This window comes from Prunus avium, chromosome 2 (genome assembly GCF_965620075.1).
Source record: "Prunus avium chromosome 2, drPruAviu1.hap1.1, whole genome shotgun sequence".
Taxonomy (NCBI): Eukaryota; Viridiplantae; Streptophyta; class Magnoliopsida; order Rosales; family Rosaceae; genus Prunus; species Prunus avium.
This window is the reverse complement of record NC_142285.1, coordinates 1,956,491-1,975,610: the sequence shown is the minus strand read 5'-3', so window position 1 is coordinate 1,975,610 and position 19,120 is coordinate 1,956,491. Positions and strand designations below refer to the sequence as shown.

The 19,120-nt window shown below is 36.2% G+C and overlaps 2 protein-coding genes and 1 long non-coding RNA gene across 4 annotated transcripts; 1 reads left to right on the top strand and 2 right to left on the bottom strand.

The window, feature by feature from the left end:
• Positions 1–121: 121 nt before the first annotated feature.
• On the top strand, positions 122–5,592 carry CCD1 (carotenoid cleavage dioxygenase 1). Its single transcript, XM_021965066.2, has 14 exons — positions 122–568; positions 690–760; positions 875–889; positions 1,106–1,217; positions 1,330–1,429; positions 1,819–1,881; positions 2,172–2,282; positions 2,364–2,548; positions 3,022–3,160; positions 4,007–4,124; positions 4,205–4,306; positions 4,477–4,728; positions 5,013–5,124; positions 5,310–5,592. Exons 1-14 carry the CDS (start codon positions 335–337, stop codon positions 5,337–5,339), a joined length of 1,644 nt encoding a protein of 547 aa, XP_021820758.2. The 5' UTR covers positions 122–334; the 3' UTR covers positions 5,340–5,592.
• A 3,449-nt stretch (positions 5,593–9,041) lies between these two features.
• Positions 9,042–18,018, bottom strand: LOC110762433 (nuclear transcription factor Y subunit A-1). Of its 2 annotated transcripts, XM_088248891.1 has the most exons (8): positions 17,859–18,013; positions 17,349–17,430; positions 14,878–15,155; positions 14,479–14,594; positions 14,197–14,268; positions 11,385–11,549; positions 9,626–10,050; positions 9,042–9,511 (listed from the first exon to the last, which is right to left on the bottom strand). In XM_088248891.1, exons 3-7 carry the CDS (start codon positions 15,140–15,142, stop codon positions 9,640–9,642), a joined length of 1,029 nt encoding a protein of 342 aa, XP_088105017.1. In that variant the 5' UTR covers positions 15,143–15,155; positions 17,349–17,430; positions 17,859–18,013; the 3' UTR covers positions 9,042–9,511; positions 9,626–9,639. The 2 variants fall into 2 exon arrangements, with proteins under 2 accessions (XP_088105017.1, XP_021820762.1); XM_021965070.2 differs by lacking the exon at positions 17,349–17,430 and having other exon boundaries at positions 17,859–18,018.
• LOC148296235 (uncharacterized) lies at positions 12,104–14,190 on the bottom strand. Its single transcript, XR_015833789.1, has 2 exons — positions 12,274–14,190; positions 12,104–12,174 (listed from the first exon to the last, which is right to left on the bottom strand). It is a non-coding gene; the product is annotated as an uncharacterized LOC148296235 (long non-coding RNA).
• Positions 18,019–19,120: the final 1,102 nt, after the last annotated feature.

The following is a 19,120-nucleotide window of genomic DNA, read 5'->3' as shown; positions in this document are numbered from 1 at the left end:
CAAAACTCAAACTTTAATATAACCCAACAAAAATGACGTAAAGACTTGATGAAGTGGCATACAAGCGGCTATATTGTACTGTAACGGCAGCATCTTTAAAAGTTCGAGAAAACAGTATCTCATTTATGTTATCTCAGCCTCTCAGTCTCATGAGGTCTCTGAGTTCCACAACAAAACGTTAAACGTGGCGGTCGCATTACCAACAAAACCTCCAATCGAAACAGGACAAGAAGAGATAAAATGCCCACCACTTTACACATTTTCCACCACACACTGTGCCAGGCACCACCAGCAGTTTGGTCTTGACTCATTTGCTTCTGAAAACCCAACAACAATGGCGGAGGTTGAAAATGAGAAGAAGCAGCAGATCAAGAGCAGTGGCATAGCGGTGCCCAACCCAATACCCAACAAGGGATTTGCTTCAAAAGTCGTGGACTTGATAGAGAATCTGATTGTGAAGTTGATGTATGATTCTTCTCAGCCTCACCACTATCTGGCTGGCAACTTCGCTCCTGTTCTTGATGAAACTCCTCCCACCAACAACCTCCCTGTTATAGGCTCTCTTCCTGTACGTCTCTCTCTCTCTCTCTCTCTCTCTCTCTCTCTTTATGATCAAATTCTTCGATGCTTAATTTTGCCATGTGCTCTCAATTGCCAATTGCCAATGCCATGCCATGTATGAATTACAGGAGTGCTTGAATGGAGAGTTTGTCAGGGTGGGCCCCAACCCAAAGTTTGCCCCAGTTGCTGGATATCACTGGTATGTCTTTTTTCCTCTCTCTTTTCTGGGTCTCTTTTAATTTTTGGAAATAAATTTCAGTGATTCTTAGCCATGTGGGTTTTGTGCTGATGCCTTTTGTTGCTCCATTTGCAGGTTTGATGGAGATGGGTGAGTCCCCTGCTTCTTTATTCACAGCCTTATTTGAATTTGAATCTTTTGAACAATTTATATGTAGGCTGATTATCTTATCGAATTCAGTTTTCATGTTAACAAGTGGGATAGAAACAAAAGTAAATAGTTTCTGTTCATTAGCCATGTCTCTGGCTGAATTAGTAAAGTGATAGATGTGATCCAGCATTGCTTTATATATTTAACATTTTGCAGTATGGTTCATGGTATGCGCATCAAAGATGGAAAAGCAACATATGTCTCCCGCTATGTTAGGACATCCCGTCTTAAGCAAGAAGAATACTTTGGAGGTGCTAAATTTATGAAGGTATGTCAGTAACACCACTTCAGCCGTTACAGTTGCAATTTTAGATTAAGCGTGTGCCATAGATGTTTAGTTCGGAGATTCCATTCTTATGTTCCTGAATGTGTCATTCCAGATTGGAGACCTTAAGGGGCTTTTTGGCTTACTCATGGTTAACATGCAAATCCTGAGAGCAAAACTGAAAGTATTAGATATGTCTTATGGAAATGGGACAGGTAGGGTGTTCTTGCGCGCAATGTTTTTGAAACGCAATAACAACTTCTTTTCAGTACAATTCTGAACTGTCACAACTCATTGACTGTAATGCCTTTGTTGCACTGGTATTTTAATAGGAATTTAATCCTTGTGATCCATACACCATACTTTAGCATGCATGGACATCAAAGTTTTGAGTACTTAATATTTTTATCCCCCACACCTTGGTTGAAAACTTAATGATACAGTTGAAACTGTGTGCATAGTTTTCTGTTCAATTTGAAACATTTATGAATTTTGTATACCCCTTGCAAATGTATCTTTGAAATACTGGTGAAGTAGGAAAGTATCTCCTGTTACTGGCCTAAGAAGCAGTATCTTTAACTAACTATTTCCTACCCTTTTCCAGGTAATACAGCTCTCATATATCACCATGGGAAGCTTCTAGCTCTTTCAGAGGCAGATAAGCCTTGTAAGAACTCATCCATGTTCTTGCATCTACTTTTCAATTTCAATCAATTCGATAATCTAATGGGATGAAAAGATTAGGGGAATAATTTTTCTTCATTTTTCTTCGGATTTCACCACTGCTTTTGATGCCATAAAGATGTAACTGATGTTTTTCACAGTTCAGAAAAAGAAAAGAACATAAAAATTACAGCCTTTGTGTTGCCTCCTATATCTTTGTGGGCGCTCAAATAATAATTTTACTTTTGTTTATTTCTAGTGTGGAAATGAAATTGTTTATGTTGCATTATGTAGATGTCCTCAAAGTTCTGGAAGATGGAGATCTGCAAACAGTTGGCTTACTGGATTATGACAAGAGACTGACACATTCCTTCACTGCTCATCCAAAGGTTGACCCATTCACTGGTAAGCACATTCTTATAGAAAGAAATTTATTCTGCCTTTATAAGGAAATTTTCCTCTCAACTTATGATGTACCTAATGCAGGCGAGATGTTTACATTTGGCTATTCACATACTCCGCCATATATCACTTATAGAGTTATTTCCAAGGAGGGTTTCATGCATGATCCTATACCCATAACAGTAGCAGACCCCATCATGATGCATGATTTTGCAATTACTGAGAACTATGCAATTTTCATGGATCTCCCCTTGTACTTCAGACCAAAGGTATGGAAGTTTCAAAATTAGTGTTTTTTATTCATTTCAACTAGTTATATCCATTATGTAAAGATTAATCACCAATAAATTTGAGCATGCATACCAACCAAATAATCTTCAAACTAGTCATAGGCAAAGGGTGAGAGGTTGGAGTTGGAAATGAGGGGGACCAAATCTTGGTTTTCTATGCATTGTGGGGCTTGTCACATTAAAGATTTTAGGATCAACATTACTTAACATATTAATGGTATTATGTTAAAAAAATTTACCCTTTTTTGGAATTTCTTCGGTTTTATACATATAAACCAGCAGTGGCTCATGGAGATTGGGCATGTTGTTTTAGCGTGATGTACATTGTTAGGCCTATTTCCTATCGACTTAAGTTCCTGGAACAATGGATAACTTAACAATAATTATTGAGCATCAAACAGTCACATAAAATGAATCTTAACATGTTATTATAAAAAAATTCATGTTTCCAGGAAATGGTGAAGGAAAAGAAGCTGATATTCACATTTGATCCAACAAAAAAAGCTCGCTTTGGTGTACTTCCACGGTATGCAAAGGATGAGTTGCTAATCAGATGGTTCGAGCTTCCAAATTGCTTCATTTTCCATAATGGTGCGCATATTGTCTTCCTATCTTAATGCAAGGATCAATGTCTTTGAAACAACTATTGTTTTTTTGATTAAGTTTTCCAATAACTCTGCATTCTTTTAACTAAAATTGGTGAAGCTGGTACGCAGCTGACACTGTTAAATAAGTGCTGCAATTCCTATGGTCTATCCTGCTTTTGAGGCATTACTAAGATTCATCTAAGGAACATGCTCACTTCTGCTAAAAATGTTGTAAACATTCAATCCTGGCTACTTGGAGTTGGCTAGGTGGACCTATTCGTACCAATATGCTCTACGTAGGGTTATGTCTACTCTCTTTGCTTCTTGAGGCTTAACCTGCTCTTTTCATATTAGTTCTGACTGTCTGCCTCAGGCTGCAGAATTGCTGGAAGCTTGAAAGGAGTATTTTGGTCTTTTTTATTGTGCTGGAATTTCTTTGGCAATCAAGAGTTTTAGTATTCTTCTTTAGTTTCATTCATATTTCTTAATTCAGTTTTTCTTCTTGGGCTCCTTAGAGTAGTACTGCTCTTAGTTTCCAGATTATCCTTCAATTCCTCTAGCTGGAATTTCAGACCTTCCAAACTTCTCAAGGCTTACTGAAGTTATTTTAGTCCCCCTGCTCTAGTTATTTTAATGAAGTTATCAAATCCTCTAGCTGTTCTAGTCCCATAGAACTAAACCAACTAACCATTATGGATTTTTGTTCAATTGTGTAACTTGGTATGGTATAGTTAATGTCGTTTAACAATAAATAAATGCATGTGATCTTTCATGGTTGGTGATTAAGCTATGCCTAAAGCTTTTTACTGTCTACATTCTGACTGTTTTTGTGACTTCATTTTTTTCATAGCTAATGCTTGGGAGGAGGAGGACGAAATTGTTTTAATCACATGCCGCCTTGAGAATCTAGATTTAGACATGGTCAATGGGTCTGTCAAAGAAAAGCTTGAAAACTTCAAAAATGAGCTGTAAGAGATTTTGACCCGTGTTACTAATGTAAATTGCTATTAGACATGATGGTGCTTCTGACTGTTCTAACTATTTTCAGGTACGAGATGAGATTCAATTTAAAAACTGGTCTAGCATCCCAGAAGAAACTATCAGAATCAGCTGTGGATTTTCCCAGGGTGAATGAGAGCTACACTGGCAGGTATGCATCTCCTGTCCTCGCAGGGAGATTTCTGGATTGAAAAGTAAAAATATATACATATGTGTGTGTGTGTGTGTGTGTGTGTGTGTGGTACTATTGCCATCATTTTGGAAAAGCTAGTGTAATATTCATTTTCACTTCTTTTCACTAATTAACTTGTGTGAAAGCAGGAAGCAGCGTTATGTGTATGGAACCTTACTGGACAGCATTGCAAAGGTGACAGGGGTAGTGAAGTTTGATCTGCATGCTGCACCAGAGCTTGGAAAAACAAAAATTGAGGTTGGAGGAAACGTCCAAGGCCTCTATGACCTGGGACCTGGCAGATTTGGCTCTGAGGCTATTTTTGTCCCTCGTGTTCCCGGAGTTACCTCTGAAGAAGATGATGGCTACTTAATATTCTTTGTACATGACGAGAAAACTGGGTAATATTTTAGTCTCTCACGTTAAAAGGGACTGTTTAGTACCACATAATGCTTTCTCTTAAAAATTGAATCTTAAATTCCATACTCTAAACAAGCGTGAGTCTCAGTTTAACTCCGGCTTAATATATATCGTCGATCTTAATGTCATCACTTTTATTATAGCTATGGTGTTCATGCTTTACAAGTAGAGTAAACTGGGTTTACCAGTGGTTATGCAGCTTGCTTTTGAAGTTGAATTTTCTTGAGGACAGACTGCAATCTAATCTTGAATTTTCACCATGCAGAAAATCATCAATCCATGTAATTGATGCAAAGACAATGTCATCTGACCCGGTCGCAGTTGTTGAATTGCCACATAGAGTTCCATATGGTTTCCATGCCTTCTTCGTCACAGAGGTCAGTGCCACTTCAATTGTTCCTAAGATGCACTTTTAATTTTTAATTTGATGTGCATCATGCAATGCACAGATTGACACAACTTTGGGATGCAGTGTAATTTTCATTTTACATTTAATTGGACTTAAATCTGCCTTCTTTTTTTTGTTAGTATTTCTGATCCGAATTACGGTTTCCTTGAACAGGAGCAATTGCAAGAACAAGCAAAGCTCTAATTGCTCGATCATTGAAAGAACCTGCAAGAGAAAGGCAGAGCTGTGTAAATTGAACCTGTTGTGTAGATGGTGTGCTTCACATCTCCACCAATAATACATGCATACAAAGCATTCCACTGTGCTTAATTACTTGGACACAAAAAAGAACGCACATCAATGGGGTTATATAATGGCCCTACTGTTTTCGCTTACACGACTTTGAAGGCATTTTTATTGAGCAAACCTTTCTTAATAGCAAGGGATTTGTTTTGTTGCTTTCAATGTCGATAACAGCAGCAGAATTTGTTGTCACTGCTAAATCTCACAAATGAGATAGAGAAGTTTGCACAGAATTGCACAAATGCGGCAGATATATAAGGCTCCAAATCTGAAGGAAAATTGTAGAAATGACCAAAAATAGTTCATGGTCACAGTTTTTGTGATTTGAGGAAGGAATGTTTGCCCTTCGATTCACTACAACCCAGAAAGAATTCGTTATTCATGCTTGCCATTTGGTTTTTTTTTTTTGGTCGAAAAATAAAGTTCTCCACCGTAACAAATTGTTCCGTAATATCAATGTGATCTCTATATGTTGTCGATATTGAAGGTAGTTGAAGTTCCACCCCAAAACTAATTGGCGATGGGGAAGTAGCCTAACTCCTTATAAATACAAACACTTTCAACTCGCCCCCGCACATGTGGCTAACTTTCAAGTCTAACACGTGGACAATACATATTGAGTGACGTGGGAGAATGAGTGGCTGTTGCGCCCAACACGTGAAGTCTTGCTCTAATACCATGAAGGAAGTTGAGGTTCCAACCCAAAACCAATTGGCAAAGGGGAGTAGCCCAACTCCTTATAAACACAAACACTCTCAACAATTGTCTCATTATTTAGATGCTTTTTATCACAAATGGTCCCTGAGGTTTTTCAAATTATCACGTTTGGTGCTTTATATTTTTTTTCTAACATTATTGATCCCTTATGTTACACCTCACACATCAATTTGGTCCCGTCGTCACGTTCCGTCAAAATTTTCCGTTAGATTGCTGACGTGGATGCCACTTGGATTAAACAATGTTTTAAATATTTTAGGTTTTATCACAAATGGTCCCTGAGGTTTGCGAAATTATCACATTTGGTCCTTTATATTTTTTTTCTGACATTATTGGAGCTTTATGTTACACCTCACACATCAATTTGATCCCACCGTGAGATTTTGTTAAATTTTTTTGTTAAATTGCTGACATGACACATATGTGGTGCACACATAGCCAATGAGAAAATGACAAGCAGATATAAATGAAGAAATGTTTTTATAAAAAAAAAAATATTAGTTTAACATTTAAAATCTTTTTTTAAAAAGAGAGAAATTTCTAAACATACATTTTTTTAATTCCAATCCACTTGGCATTTTATTAATGGACATGTAGGCTCCACATACATTCCGCATCAAATCCGTTAGGTTTTGTTTAAAACCCCTAAACCCTTCAAAAAATAGTTTAACATTTAAAATATTTTAAAAAGAGAGAAAATTTTCAAAACATAATTTTTTTTTATTCAAATCCACTTGGCATGTTATTATTGGACATGTACGCTCCACATACATGACACGACATGTATATGGCATGTCCAATAATAACATGCCAAGTGGATTTGAATAAAAAAACAAATTATGTTTTGAAAATTTGCTCTTTTTATTAATTAAATTTTTTCTAAAATATTTTAAATGTTAAATATTTTAAAAATATATATAGGACCAATAATGCTAGACAAAAAAATATAAATGACCAAATGTGATAATTTCGCAAACTTCGAGGACCATTTGTGAAAAACCCAAAATATTTAAAACATTATTTAATCCATGCGATGTCCACATCAACAATCTAATGGAAAATTTTGACTGAGACTGGACCAAATTGATGTGTGAGGTGTAACATAAGAGACCAATAATATCAAAAAAAAAAAAACATAAAGAACAAAAGGTGATAATTTGGCAAATTTCAGGAACCATTTATGATAAAAACCCTTATTTTGACTGCAAACTGTAATAATTTCTATTTAAAAAGTATGCTACAATAATACTGGTATTCGAGAGCATTTCGAGGTGGAAATAAAATCCACAAGAAGCTAAAGCTGCCTGTTAATAAAACTCAAGGACGAATTCACATATGCAACAGGCAAGGCAAATAGTTCAACAACCACTACATACCCAATTACATTTATAATAATTTATTTTTCATTAAAGCAAAATGTCTAAAATTAAAGTATAACCTTGTTAAAGTTAAAAATGGTGAGAGAGAGAGAGAGAGAGAGAGAGAGAGAGAGAGGAAAAAGAAGAAAATCCCTCAGAAAAGCCTGATTTCAACCTGGAGAGCATGAAAGCAAAGCAATTAAGAATGGCTCCTCAACCTCTGCAAATTACTAAAAATGAGCTTTGCACAAGGGAGCACCAATCTTTTAACTGCAATTTCATGCAAATTTCTCAGATTACTAAATTTATCATCATTGGGACATTTTTGTTTAGTATATGCCGAGCAGAGAGAGAGAGAGAGAGAGAGAGAGAGAGAGAGAGCAGCGCTGTTGATATGGATGATGGAGGCGAATGGTGGGTGTTTTAGGGTTTTGCTTTGTCGGGACTTGCGGTCATATATAGCCCGTGGCCCAGTATTGAGTTGGAGATCTTCCGATTTGGGTTGGGCCTTTGTTGAGAGCTTTGAAACTTCTTTCTTGGAACCCAACAGCTCACAACATTCATACTCATTTTTTATATTTATTTTTTGGCTTTTTATCACAAATGGTCCTTGACGTTTATGAAATTATCACGAATGGTCCTTGAGGTTTTTTTGTGACACTAATAGTCCTTAACGTTTGAACTTTTTATCACAAATGGTCCTTGCTGCCAAAAATTCTGTTAAGTGTATGATGTGGAAGATAAGTGAAGCCCACATGTACAATCATATCGTGACATGTGGATTAAATAAATAAATAAATAATTTTTTTTTATGAAAATCCATTAAAAAACCATTTAGCCTCTCTCTCTCTCTCTCTCTCTCTCTCTCTCTAAATGGTTTTTTTAATGGATTTTCATAATAAAAAAATATTTATTTATTTATTTAATCCACATGTCACGATGTGATTGTACATGTGGGCTCCACTTATCTTCCACATCATACACATAACATAATTTTTGACGGCAAGGACCATTTGTGATAAAAAGTCCAAACGTTAAGGACTATTAGTGTCACAAAAAAACCTCAAGGACCATTCGTGATAATTTCGTAAACGTCAAGGACCATTTGTAATAAAAAGCCTTATTTTTTTATACCAGCAATATTTATTGAGGGAGAAATCAAACCTAAAATCTCAAGTGCAGAACAAATACTCTTAATCACTTGAACTACTTTCCATTGCAACTTTCTATTTATTTTTGTTCAATGGAAATTTTCATATGTTGTTTTTTCTTTCTACTTTTTTTCTTTTGAAGAGAGACGATATATTAAAAAGGTTGATACATCCACAGCCAAACAGAACAACGAAGAACCCAAAAAAATAAAAACCCCAAAGGAACACGAGGATGTGACAGTTTCAAGCCTTTATGTGAGAAAGAAAAAAAAAATAGTAGCTCCCGTACGCGCGCAAGACCTTGTTTGGAACACAATTGGACCAAACAATCAAACCATCATTAGTGCTTATAAAATGAATGGACCGATACCAGAAAATAAATAGAGTAATCAAAACATAAAATAGATATAGAAATCTAGATCATATAGTTTCTTCTCAAATAAACTGAAGAAATATAGGTCAAATTATACCCTTCCACGATGGATGAAGTAGCCTTTGCAAAGTCACCACAACCACTACATTGGATAGTATACAATAAACAAGAGGCAGATTCTTGTCTCACACGAAAGTCACAACACACTTTTCAAACAGAACTGCAGTGTTTAAAATCTACACATTCACATCTAATTTCTACTTGAGTTTCCAACTGATGCTTTCTTAACTGTTTCTACAACACAAGTGAGTGCAAGTGATGGCTGACTGAAGACAACATGGACTTCACACCTATCTCCTTCCACAACACCCCAATAATTACAAAAGTAACCAAAGCCAAGAATGATTTGCCTGATATAGACATTGCACAGCAGGGTTTCCCCCCAAGAGAGACTGCACATGCCTTCAGCTTCACCTGCAGTATATAAGCAAGCCTCTATTAATAGAAGACAATAAACAAACAATTTACCGGATCGAATATCATGGTTTGTCATATAAACTGAAACCACTGCCAGAGGGGTACCCCGACCTCATAGAGGAATCTCATTTACTGGGGATGGCCCCACGAGACGACCCATTCAACTGCATGTTTTCCCTCTGCTGACCCAGGAAAACACTTTCCTTGCTGTCACCAAACGTTGAAGGGTATGCTGACGATGGGCCATGGCCATTGCCATTATCACTAGAGAGTGTGTGGTTCTTGTGTGCCCTGAACCATGGATCTGATCCTTCTTGCTGGACATTTGAGGAATCAAAATTCCCATTGCTGGTATTGGGAAAGCACTCAAAACTAGATTTGGCAGATTGGGCTGAATCATTTGCATCCAAAGTCATGCTTTTTTCTAGTGAGGAATTTTCGTCATTATCATCTTGTTTCTTTGTATTAAGGAAACGACCTCCACAACCCCTTGCCCTCCTCAATGCATGTAGGTGCCGAGACTCATGAAGATACGGCTGTAGAATGAATACAAAATCAAATATCAAACAAACCCTTACGCTGTTTACAGACAATCATTCAGTTAGCTGAATACGGCTTAACACCTCTTGGAAAGTTATACGGTCATTCATATACGTAAAGTGTGTGTATTTGTGTGTGTTAACACCCCTTGAATGTGAATGTTTCTTAAAACCCCTCGAAAAGTTAAATGGCCATACATACATGTGTGTTTGTATGTGTGTGTTAACACTCCTTGAAAAGTTGTCTGTGTGTGTTAACACCGCTAGAATGTGAGTGTTCTTAAAACACCTTGACAAGTTAAATGGCCATACATACGTGTGTGTGTGCGCGCGCACATGTTAGCTGTCCTTGAAAAGTTATATGGTCATTTAATCATTCATATACACAATATAGTGTGTGTGTGTGTGTGTGTGTGTGTGTGTGTGTGTGTGTGTGCACGCATGCGCATGCGCATGTGAGTACTATCATTCACTCAGCTGAATACAAAAGGCTCAACACCCCTTGAAAAGGTACATAGTCATGTCCATATGTATAAAGTATGTGTCTGCTTGCATGCATGGGTCATTTTATTCTTTATTCCTCATACTTGGTTTCAGCCATTCCTCTAAGGGTATATTTCTCATCAACATCCCTGTCCAGAACTTAGCAAGTCTGTTTTATTTTCCCCACCATTCAAGCATATTCCCTAGCTATGTTTAGTTCATCTCTTTTTCTGGATATGAACGAAAGACATTTTCTTCCAGGATACTGCCGATATTTCTCTGATATTACCCATATACATGGATAAATCCACATTGGTGAAGAGTCTTAAAAGACTGCTACTCACCAACATTTACCAACATTAGTGTTTCCATAGATATTTCCATATTTCTAACTTCCAAGATAGTAAAACTTTGTCAAACAATTGATACATGTCATATATTTGGCAAGAATACTTTCTTTTGCGAAATTGTGAAGCATTTTAAATTGGTTACATTCAGAAATTCTATATTTTGGAATGTTTTGAGGTGAATTACCAACATTTTGATCAATTTTTACCTATAAACATAGTGAACAAAAATTCCCATAAGTCTAGACCACCAACATATGCATTGATATCAATATTTCATCCTAGCTAGTTGCTTGTACCTAACGCAACATGACCATCATAATGTCTCAAAAATATGTTAGATTCACTTTCAACTAGAGAAAATAAAATAGCATTAAGTTTTAAGATTATCTTGTGTCTTGTGTCTTGTGTATATGTACATGTGCGCACAAATGTGTTCATGTCTAATTCTAGGAAATGCTACTAGAGTCCACAGAACGAACAAATTAAAAATTAGTTTACCTTTCGAGCTTTTATAAGTTTCTTTTCAAGCTCAGTTTTAGCACGTGACTGTCTTCGTCTCAAAATGCCATGGTACTGCTTGGCATTTACATAAACAGGCTCCTCTTCCATTTCAAGGGGCAAAGGCATTCTACCATGATGAATGCCATAGAAGTGGGGAGGCAGCTGGCATCACGCTAAGAACCATCAGATAATAAAAGACAACTTTTCTCATATTCAAAGTGCAGTATAAAAGATTTTCACGCTATTGCTTATACAAGAAACTACAAAGCACAAAATTTGCTTATATTGTTTGACTGGAACATTGATCGCCAAACACATAGACATACTAGTTCATTACATTTGTAATCTGTCCTGAGAGACAAATTATGATGTATGCATGTGCATAAAGGCAATCTTTGGAGAATAAAAAGTATGTTGTTCAATCTAAGGGGGTGTATTCAATTTAGATTTTAATAGATTGTAATTACATGATTTTAATGTAATGGATTTATGCTGGATTTTTAATTATAAGATTTTACTTATGATTTTAATAGATTGTAATTACAGGATTTTACTTATGATTTTGATACTTTTTCGTATTCTCCAAAATAGATTTGCCCAAAGTGTGGATTGGATTCAAGTTAGCCACGTTCACCCAACCCCATGACTACTCCTAGTTTTTGTCGAGGCTTGGCCCAAAACTGTGGAGTGAAAAAATACCTTGCACCTTATCAGCATTCTTCTACATTGTGGGTAAGGCTTCTCTTTTCTTTTTCTTTTTTTTTTGTTGGTCCTAGTCCCAAACGTTCTGGGAAAGGGAATTAGAAAAATTATTTAGCCGATGTGCGCTGTGCGCGCAGCAGCTGCGCAACAAAAAAAAGCCTCTTTGAGGCATTAGATCGAGCACCTTGTGGGCACACCAGCAGAGCTGCAGAGGGCATATTCCTTCATCTACAATGACTTTTCCGGTGAGGGATTACACCTCCTTGCGCCTCTGTGGCTCCGCCACTAGCACCAAACCAGAATTCTTTGCATATATATAAGAGAAATTGAAGCTACTAACTTTGTGGCTCCACCTCTGTGACTCCGTATTTGAAGCTACTAACTCTAAATCATGAATTTCTATGTTGTTTTAAATGCCAACATTAACAGTTAAAAATAAGCAGAAAACATATGGAATATAGTCATGCATCTGAAATAAATACTTGTATGTTTCTATACAAGCTTGAACTCTATCACCCAGCATCATTCACATAAATACATAACCATCTGAAGACATATATCATTAAACTATACATAAGGAAATATCATGATTGTGGCATGAGAGCAAGTCAAAATGTATTCTGATGACTTCTTAACATCTGTGCTTTTGATATTTTCAACCCCAAAGACCAGGAGATTCTGAAAAAGTATCGAAAATATAATTTTGCCCATTACCTCCAGAAAAGGCAATATCTTCTCTCTTGTTAATGTTTCTTTATCGCCTCTCTTATGAAAAGTTTTTTCTTTTTCTTTTTTTGGGTACAGTTTAAAGCAAGAAAAAAAAGTGGGAAAAATAGAAGAAGTATGAGAGCACATATGAGAATCACGCATAGGAGGGCGGGATTTGTTATGTGATTTGGTATTTATATAACACACTCAAAAGTCTCACACAATACACCATTTAATAAAATATCTCAGAATCAGTAAGTTTTTGAATACCACAGTACTTTTTCTTAATTTTAAAAGTCGTAATTGAATACCACCATACTTGTATTGATTATTTAAAAATCCTAATTGAATACCACCATACTTTAATTGATTACTTAAAAATCCTAATTGAATATCATTGTACCTTTAAGCTTCAAAACAATCCATTAAAATCTTAATTGAATACATCACTTTAAGTATTTGGTTTCCCAATTTGTCTACATTCGTGAACTACTTCCTAAATTAATTGATTCGGTTATAATTTAGTTTTTTATTTTGGTTAGAGGTATACACTATCTAACTGTTTCAGGTTATGATTAATTTTTCTCAAAATGGTTACAAAAATTATTGATTACTTATTGATAATTGAATGTTGGTTACTCAATGAATTTATCAAATTCAGCCTAGTGTTTTAGTTGGATTTGGTATTGAAGTTTGGTTACTGATATGTTTACCCACGGTATTAATATACGATCAGTTTTGCAGCCGAAAAGTGTCAAGGCCCATGGTAGTGCGTCACATGAAACGTACACCAATGACACATGATACCAAGTTGTTGAAGAGGACACTAATATTTCTTAAGCAGAATCAAAAAATTTAAAAGGTTTGGTTTAAACTTCATGAAAATCTATTCCCTATGAGTCTGAAGAGAAGTGTTGAGTAGAGAACATTCAAGGAAAGTCGAGGCTTAATGTCTTTTAATTTGTTTTATGTTTCTCTTTTTATATAAGAAACAGAACTCTTCATTAAGAAAAGGAAGAGTTATGTTTTTTAGTTCTTAATCATATTTCCGAGTAATGTAACAAGCTGAGAATAATAATCCTCTATCCTCTAACTTGGGGAGAAGTTTTGGAGACCGTGAGTAAACTGTAATTAGGATTCTAAGTTAGGGAGAATTATCTGGTTTCCTTGTATTTTCAAGGGTTTGATCTACTTTATTAAGTGATTTGGTTATTCAGTTTCCTATTATGATTTGATATATATAAACCCTATTGATATTATAATTAATGTATCTCATTCCCTCCATGTTTTCTGAACAGTATCACCTAAAGTGCAGTTGTCGTAGTTCATTGAAGACTTCCTGCTGACTTGGATACAACATACACTACTGCAACAATATATATTACTGCAGATTGCATACCATAGCTTGTGCCCCATAAGGAGTCAACATCCCGCCATATTGTGGATCCGAATATGGATATGATGTCAAAACCTGCAAAATTTAATGAGGCTTGTAAACCTTCTATGCATAACCCCATACAGCGAAGGAAAACCATAAGTTGAACAGAACTTTTTCCACAAGAAATTTGCATGTCTTTAATGGTAATGGATACAAATTCCTGCTGTTCACATTTCTGTGATTGTTTCCATGTATTGAAGGTTTATACATGTAGAATGCATGAGGGAAAGAGAAAGTACTTACGATTGAGTGACCAACAAGTTCCATTTGTGAATTTGGATCCAGGTGTTCACCCATTGTAGGAACCACCGACGACGAAACGCTTTTGATTTGCTGGTTTTTGCATCCATTTTTCTGGTCTGAATAAAAGGAAACTTGCATTAAAAAGTATATGGGCAGTTGAGTTAATATATGAAAGAAGATATAACATTCCTGGATAATGCTTTCTGTCCTTCAATCTCACAAAGAAGACAAAGGCTTAGTAAATAATCATATATAATTTTTCTTTTTTTAAAGAAAGGTTTCTCAGAATGATGACTTTATAGTTAATTTCGTATAGTAGCAAGTGTGAAAATTTCCAATTCAGAAAAAGAAGTTCACATGCAATTTTCCCATGGGAAATGATAATGTAAAAGTAACTACCAGACTGTGATCCTACTGTAGTCCGCAATTCTTTGTTGAAGTTGGCTCCACCATCCAGCCTAGCATTAACTTGTGACTGCATAGCTCCATTCATGACCATACTATCACGATGATCCACCAAAGATGATGCTGTAGCACTTTCACCTGACGATGAACTGTTCCCCACTCCACGCCACCAAGGTTGGGCGTAGATAGCTGATTCCAGCACAGTCTGGGTACCGTGTTCTATATGTGGATCTTCATCTTTAGATTTAGCTGGCATCATTCACCACTTTCTCCTGGAAAAATATAACCATGAGTTTTAACATAAAACAAAAGTAAGGAAGATGAGGAAAGAAACCAAAACCAACTACTGATCAACAGTCATTGCATAGAAGCAAATGACAGAAAAACACTACGGTAAGTAAATCTGCTAGCGCATCCAAAAAATATTATTTGAACCAAAGAATCACCCAGTAGTTCACTAATAGAAATATTGTATGGAGATAAGAACTCAAAATAAATACAAAAAGCAAAAAAAAAAAAAAAAATCAAATATACAGGTGAATCACAAATTAATCCAGCAAAACAAATGGAACAAAATAGTAATGATGGATGTTCCACATTTAATCATATTATTCCTATTCCTTCTACAGTATAAAAAGGATGACAAACTTGTTACCAAATTGCTTGAGGACAAAGCTAGGCATAAATACATCAATCAAATGCTGTAAGGACCAATGCTCCTCCCAGAAATGTTAACTCCAAATTCACATATGGATCCCTAAGCCTTACTTGAGTACTCTAGATCTCCCTCATGCATATCCAATGTAAGATTCAGGGGAGTCACAATCCTCCCTCCTTCAGGAATATCAAAATTATCCCTTCTTTCGGTATCCCCACCCCCCTTACTCTAGGCGTTAGCAACCGAATCAGGAATAAAATCACACACATAGCAATGCATGGGCCTTTGTAACATGATACCCAACTGTTTACCAACCCACATGCAACAATTCAGAACAAAGTTAGGTGTTGCCTGCTTTGGGCTTAACCCAACCCTTGCAGGTTCAAAGGTCCCTAGGCCTTGGAAATGATAGACCTGCATATAGCACTTCACTTCAACTTAACAAGGCATTGTGGGACACATGAATTTGTGTTCATCTCACCTGTCTTCCAATCACTGCAACTATCTTGGCATGTCCATCTTAGGAAATCATAGCTTATCCAATCAAGGAACCTTGGCTCTCACGTCAAAAATCCATTACCTCATAGCATAGGGGGAACTGACACCTTTTCCCTCATTAGCATGAAGTAGTTGCTGTATCCATGTCCCCAATTGACTGGTAGGAATTGGGTTTGGCCACTTTGATGCTATTTATGGTGATCCCATTCAAAAGTGCCAACTCTAGCTGACATTTAATTTCCAGGGCCTTTCTTAAACAGAGATTCTCTATACACAACGCCTATCTTTGTTAAAGACAGGATGCGTTGAGAAAACCTCACTTCTACTTAATTTCCTTCAATTTTGATCCCATTTTATTGACATGGTTGATTATTTAGGGTATAGAATGACCCTTTAGATCTTCGGTTTTAGGTTTTAAGTATCAAATTTTGGGAGCAATTTAACCAATACGAGACTAGAACCTAAAGTCTAAGCTCTAAATGATGATTCTAGTCCCTAAAACAATCAACCATGTCAACAAATGGGATCAAAGTTTAACAAAATTTAGTGGAAGTGAGGTTTTCACAAGAAATCTCATCTTTAAGAAAGATGGAACGCCGTGTATAAAGAATAACTGCTTCCTTAAACACTCTAAATATTGCTAGCTCATAGTTGATGTGACATTAAGGGGTACCGCAATCTCCCCTCCTTTGGGGATATCATAACTGTCCTATTATGAGCTTGAGAAATAAAGACACTGACGCACAAATTCAAGCATGCAAATTGACAGAAGTTGACAAGCATATTAATGCAAAAACTAGGAGTTGTTAAATCATTTAAGTTATGAAGGACATCTTTTCTGTTTAGTATTTTCTAATCATCCGACATTTCTCTTTAACTCATTTCTTGAGTAGCCAGGTAATTACAATGTTAATGACTAGGGAAAATCTTTAACTCATCCACTTTAATGAAGGCAAATATTATTTGATCCCAATGCCAACAAATCCTAAATCTTTTCCATATCCAAAACTTCAGAGATATTATTTTCCAAATAAACGAGCAACCTGGTCCAGAATCAATATAACGAGCATCTAAATCTACAACGAATCATCTACTCAACAGTATTCTGTAAGTCCCCATGAAAAACCAACAAATTCCACACTTGTTGTCCAATCATCTAAAAAACACAAACAGTTCAATTCGCTGCCACTGTCTCAAAATGCTCCAATACAGAGAATCCAAGAGCAAAACTCAAATTAATATATAAATAAGTAAATACAAAATAACAACCGCCGGATCTCACAAATATAAGTGCAACTCATTTTGGTACCTTTAACATGCAATTACATCTTTAATCAAGTTTTAATGATTCACAACTTCAAATGGATTCTAAGTTCAGCTTCCGTTGGTTGCTGAAAGAAAAGACCAGTATGAACAAAAAATATCAAATTTATAAATGTCAAAGCATGTAAAATTCATTGTCCCACTTCACTAAACCAGACTAAATTTTCAAAACCTTTTCCATCTGGGTACCCAAATTGTTCTACATGCAACACACCTGTTTCCAATACATATATTACTAAATAAAAAATTAACCAAAAAATACAAAAAGAAAGTGAAAAGTTTGAGCTCCCTTTTCCTTTCCAAAACCAAACTTCGAAATTTGTGTTATTTTCTTTATAATTCCCCCGTTTTCTCACTAACCAAACAGAGATAGAAGGACCATTCTCTATAATAATAAAAAAACAAAAATTCAAACAAGAAACATTGATTTGAACCAAAATGAAAGAAATTAAGAGAATTCGAACAGTCGAGAAAAACTTGAGAGGGAAAATCATACAGTGGTGAGCGAAGTAGCAGACAGGAACCCTAAGAAGTTTTATTTTCAGGGATTCGAAGTCGTCGAGGTAAGTCTCTTTTTCTCTCTCTGTGTCTTCTCTCTTCTCTCTCTGCAACCTCAAGAGAGACAGTGGAAGATGACGCAGACACAAATTTTTTAAAATATGATATCCTTTCTAAATTTTAAGGAAACAAAATTAATATTTCTCAGTTTAAACTATAAACATGACTTTACCAAACTACCCTTACAATTCTTCTTCTCTTTACAGAAAAATTAATACTTCTTGGTGTTATTTCTCTCATCTCTCTTGTTGTAATATTACTTTTAATTCATTATAATCATAATCATTCTGATTTTACAATTGCTCCAATTAATTTCCCGTCATACAATCTAATTTCAGTTATTAAATTATATATTTGGAAGTAATATTTTTTTCAAGACAAATAACGTGGGTGAAATTTTAGCCACAAAAAATAATCTCTCTCTTCCAATCTCAAAGAGAAAAAGAGTTGATTGAGAGGGGAGAGATACTTGTTTGAGGTCATAGAGTGCTTTATGGAGATTGCAAACATGAACGGACGAGTGGGATCAATGAAACCAGGGGGTTGAGCCATGTAGACATCTTCTTGAAGAAACCCATGGAGAAATGCATTTTTGACATCAAATTGACGAAAGGATCAATCACAAGAAACTGCAAGACTAAGAATAGTGCAAATGGTGACAAGCTTGACAACATGACTGAAGGTTTCAGCATAGTCTACACCTGAACGTTGATGAAAACCCTTGGCAACTAAACAGGCTTTGTAGCCTTCAATGGAGCTGACAGAGTGACACTTAATCCGAAAAACCCACTTGCACCCAACCAAGTTCTGAGAAGGAGAGGAAGGAACCAAAGACCATGTATGATTTTTGAGAAGGGCATTGACCTCTTCAGTCATGGCGTCATGCTATTCAAGATGCTTAGTAGCATGTGAAAAACAAGTGGGTTCAGTATGATGAACAGCAGTTAATAAGGCATGGGGAAAGGGGTATTTAATAGTGTCGTCGGTATGAAGCTTGGGCTTTTGAATGCCATCCTGAAGGCAGGTGCGCATGCAAGGAACAGGGGCAGGAGCGGGAGATTGAAGAGTTGCTGGAACTTGGTGGTTCATAGCTGTTGGAACAGGTGTGTTCGAAGCTACTGGAACCGGTGGGTTCGGAGCTGCTGGAATTGGGGGTTCGGAGCTACGGGAACAGGAGCAGGCACAAGTGGAGAGAGGTGT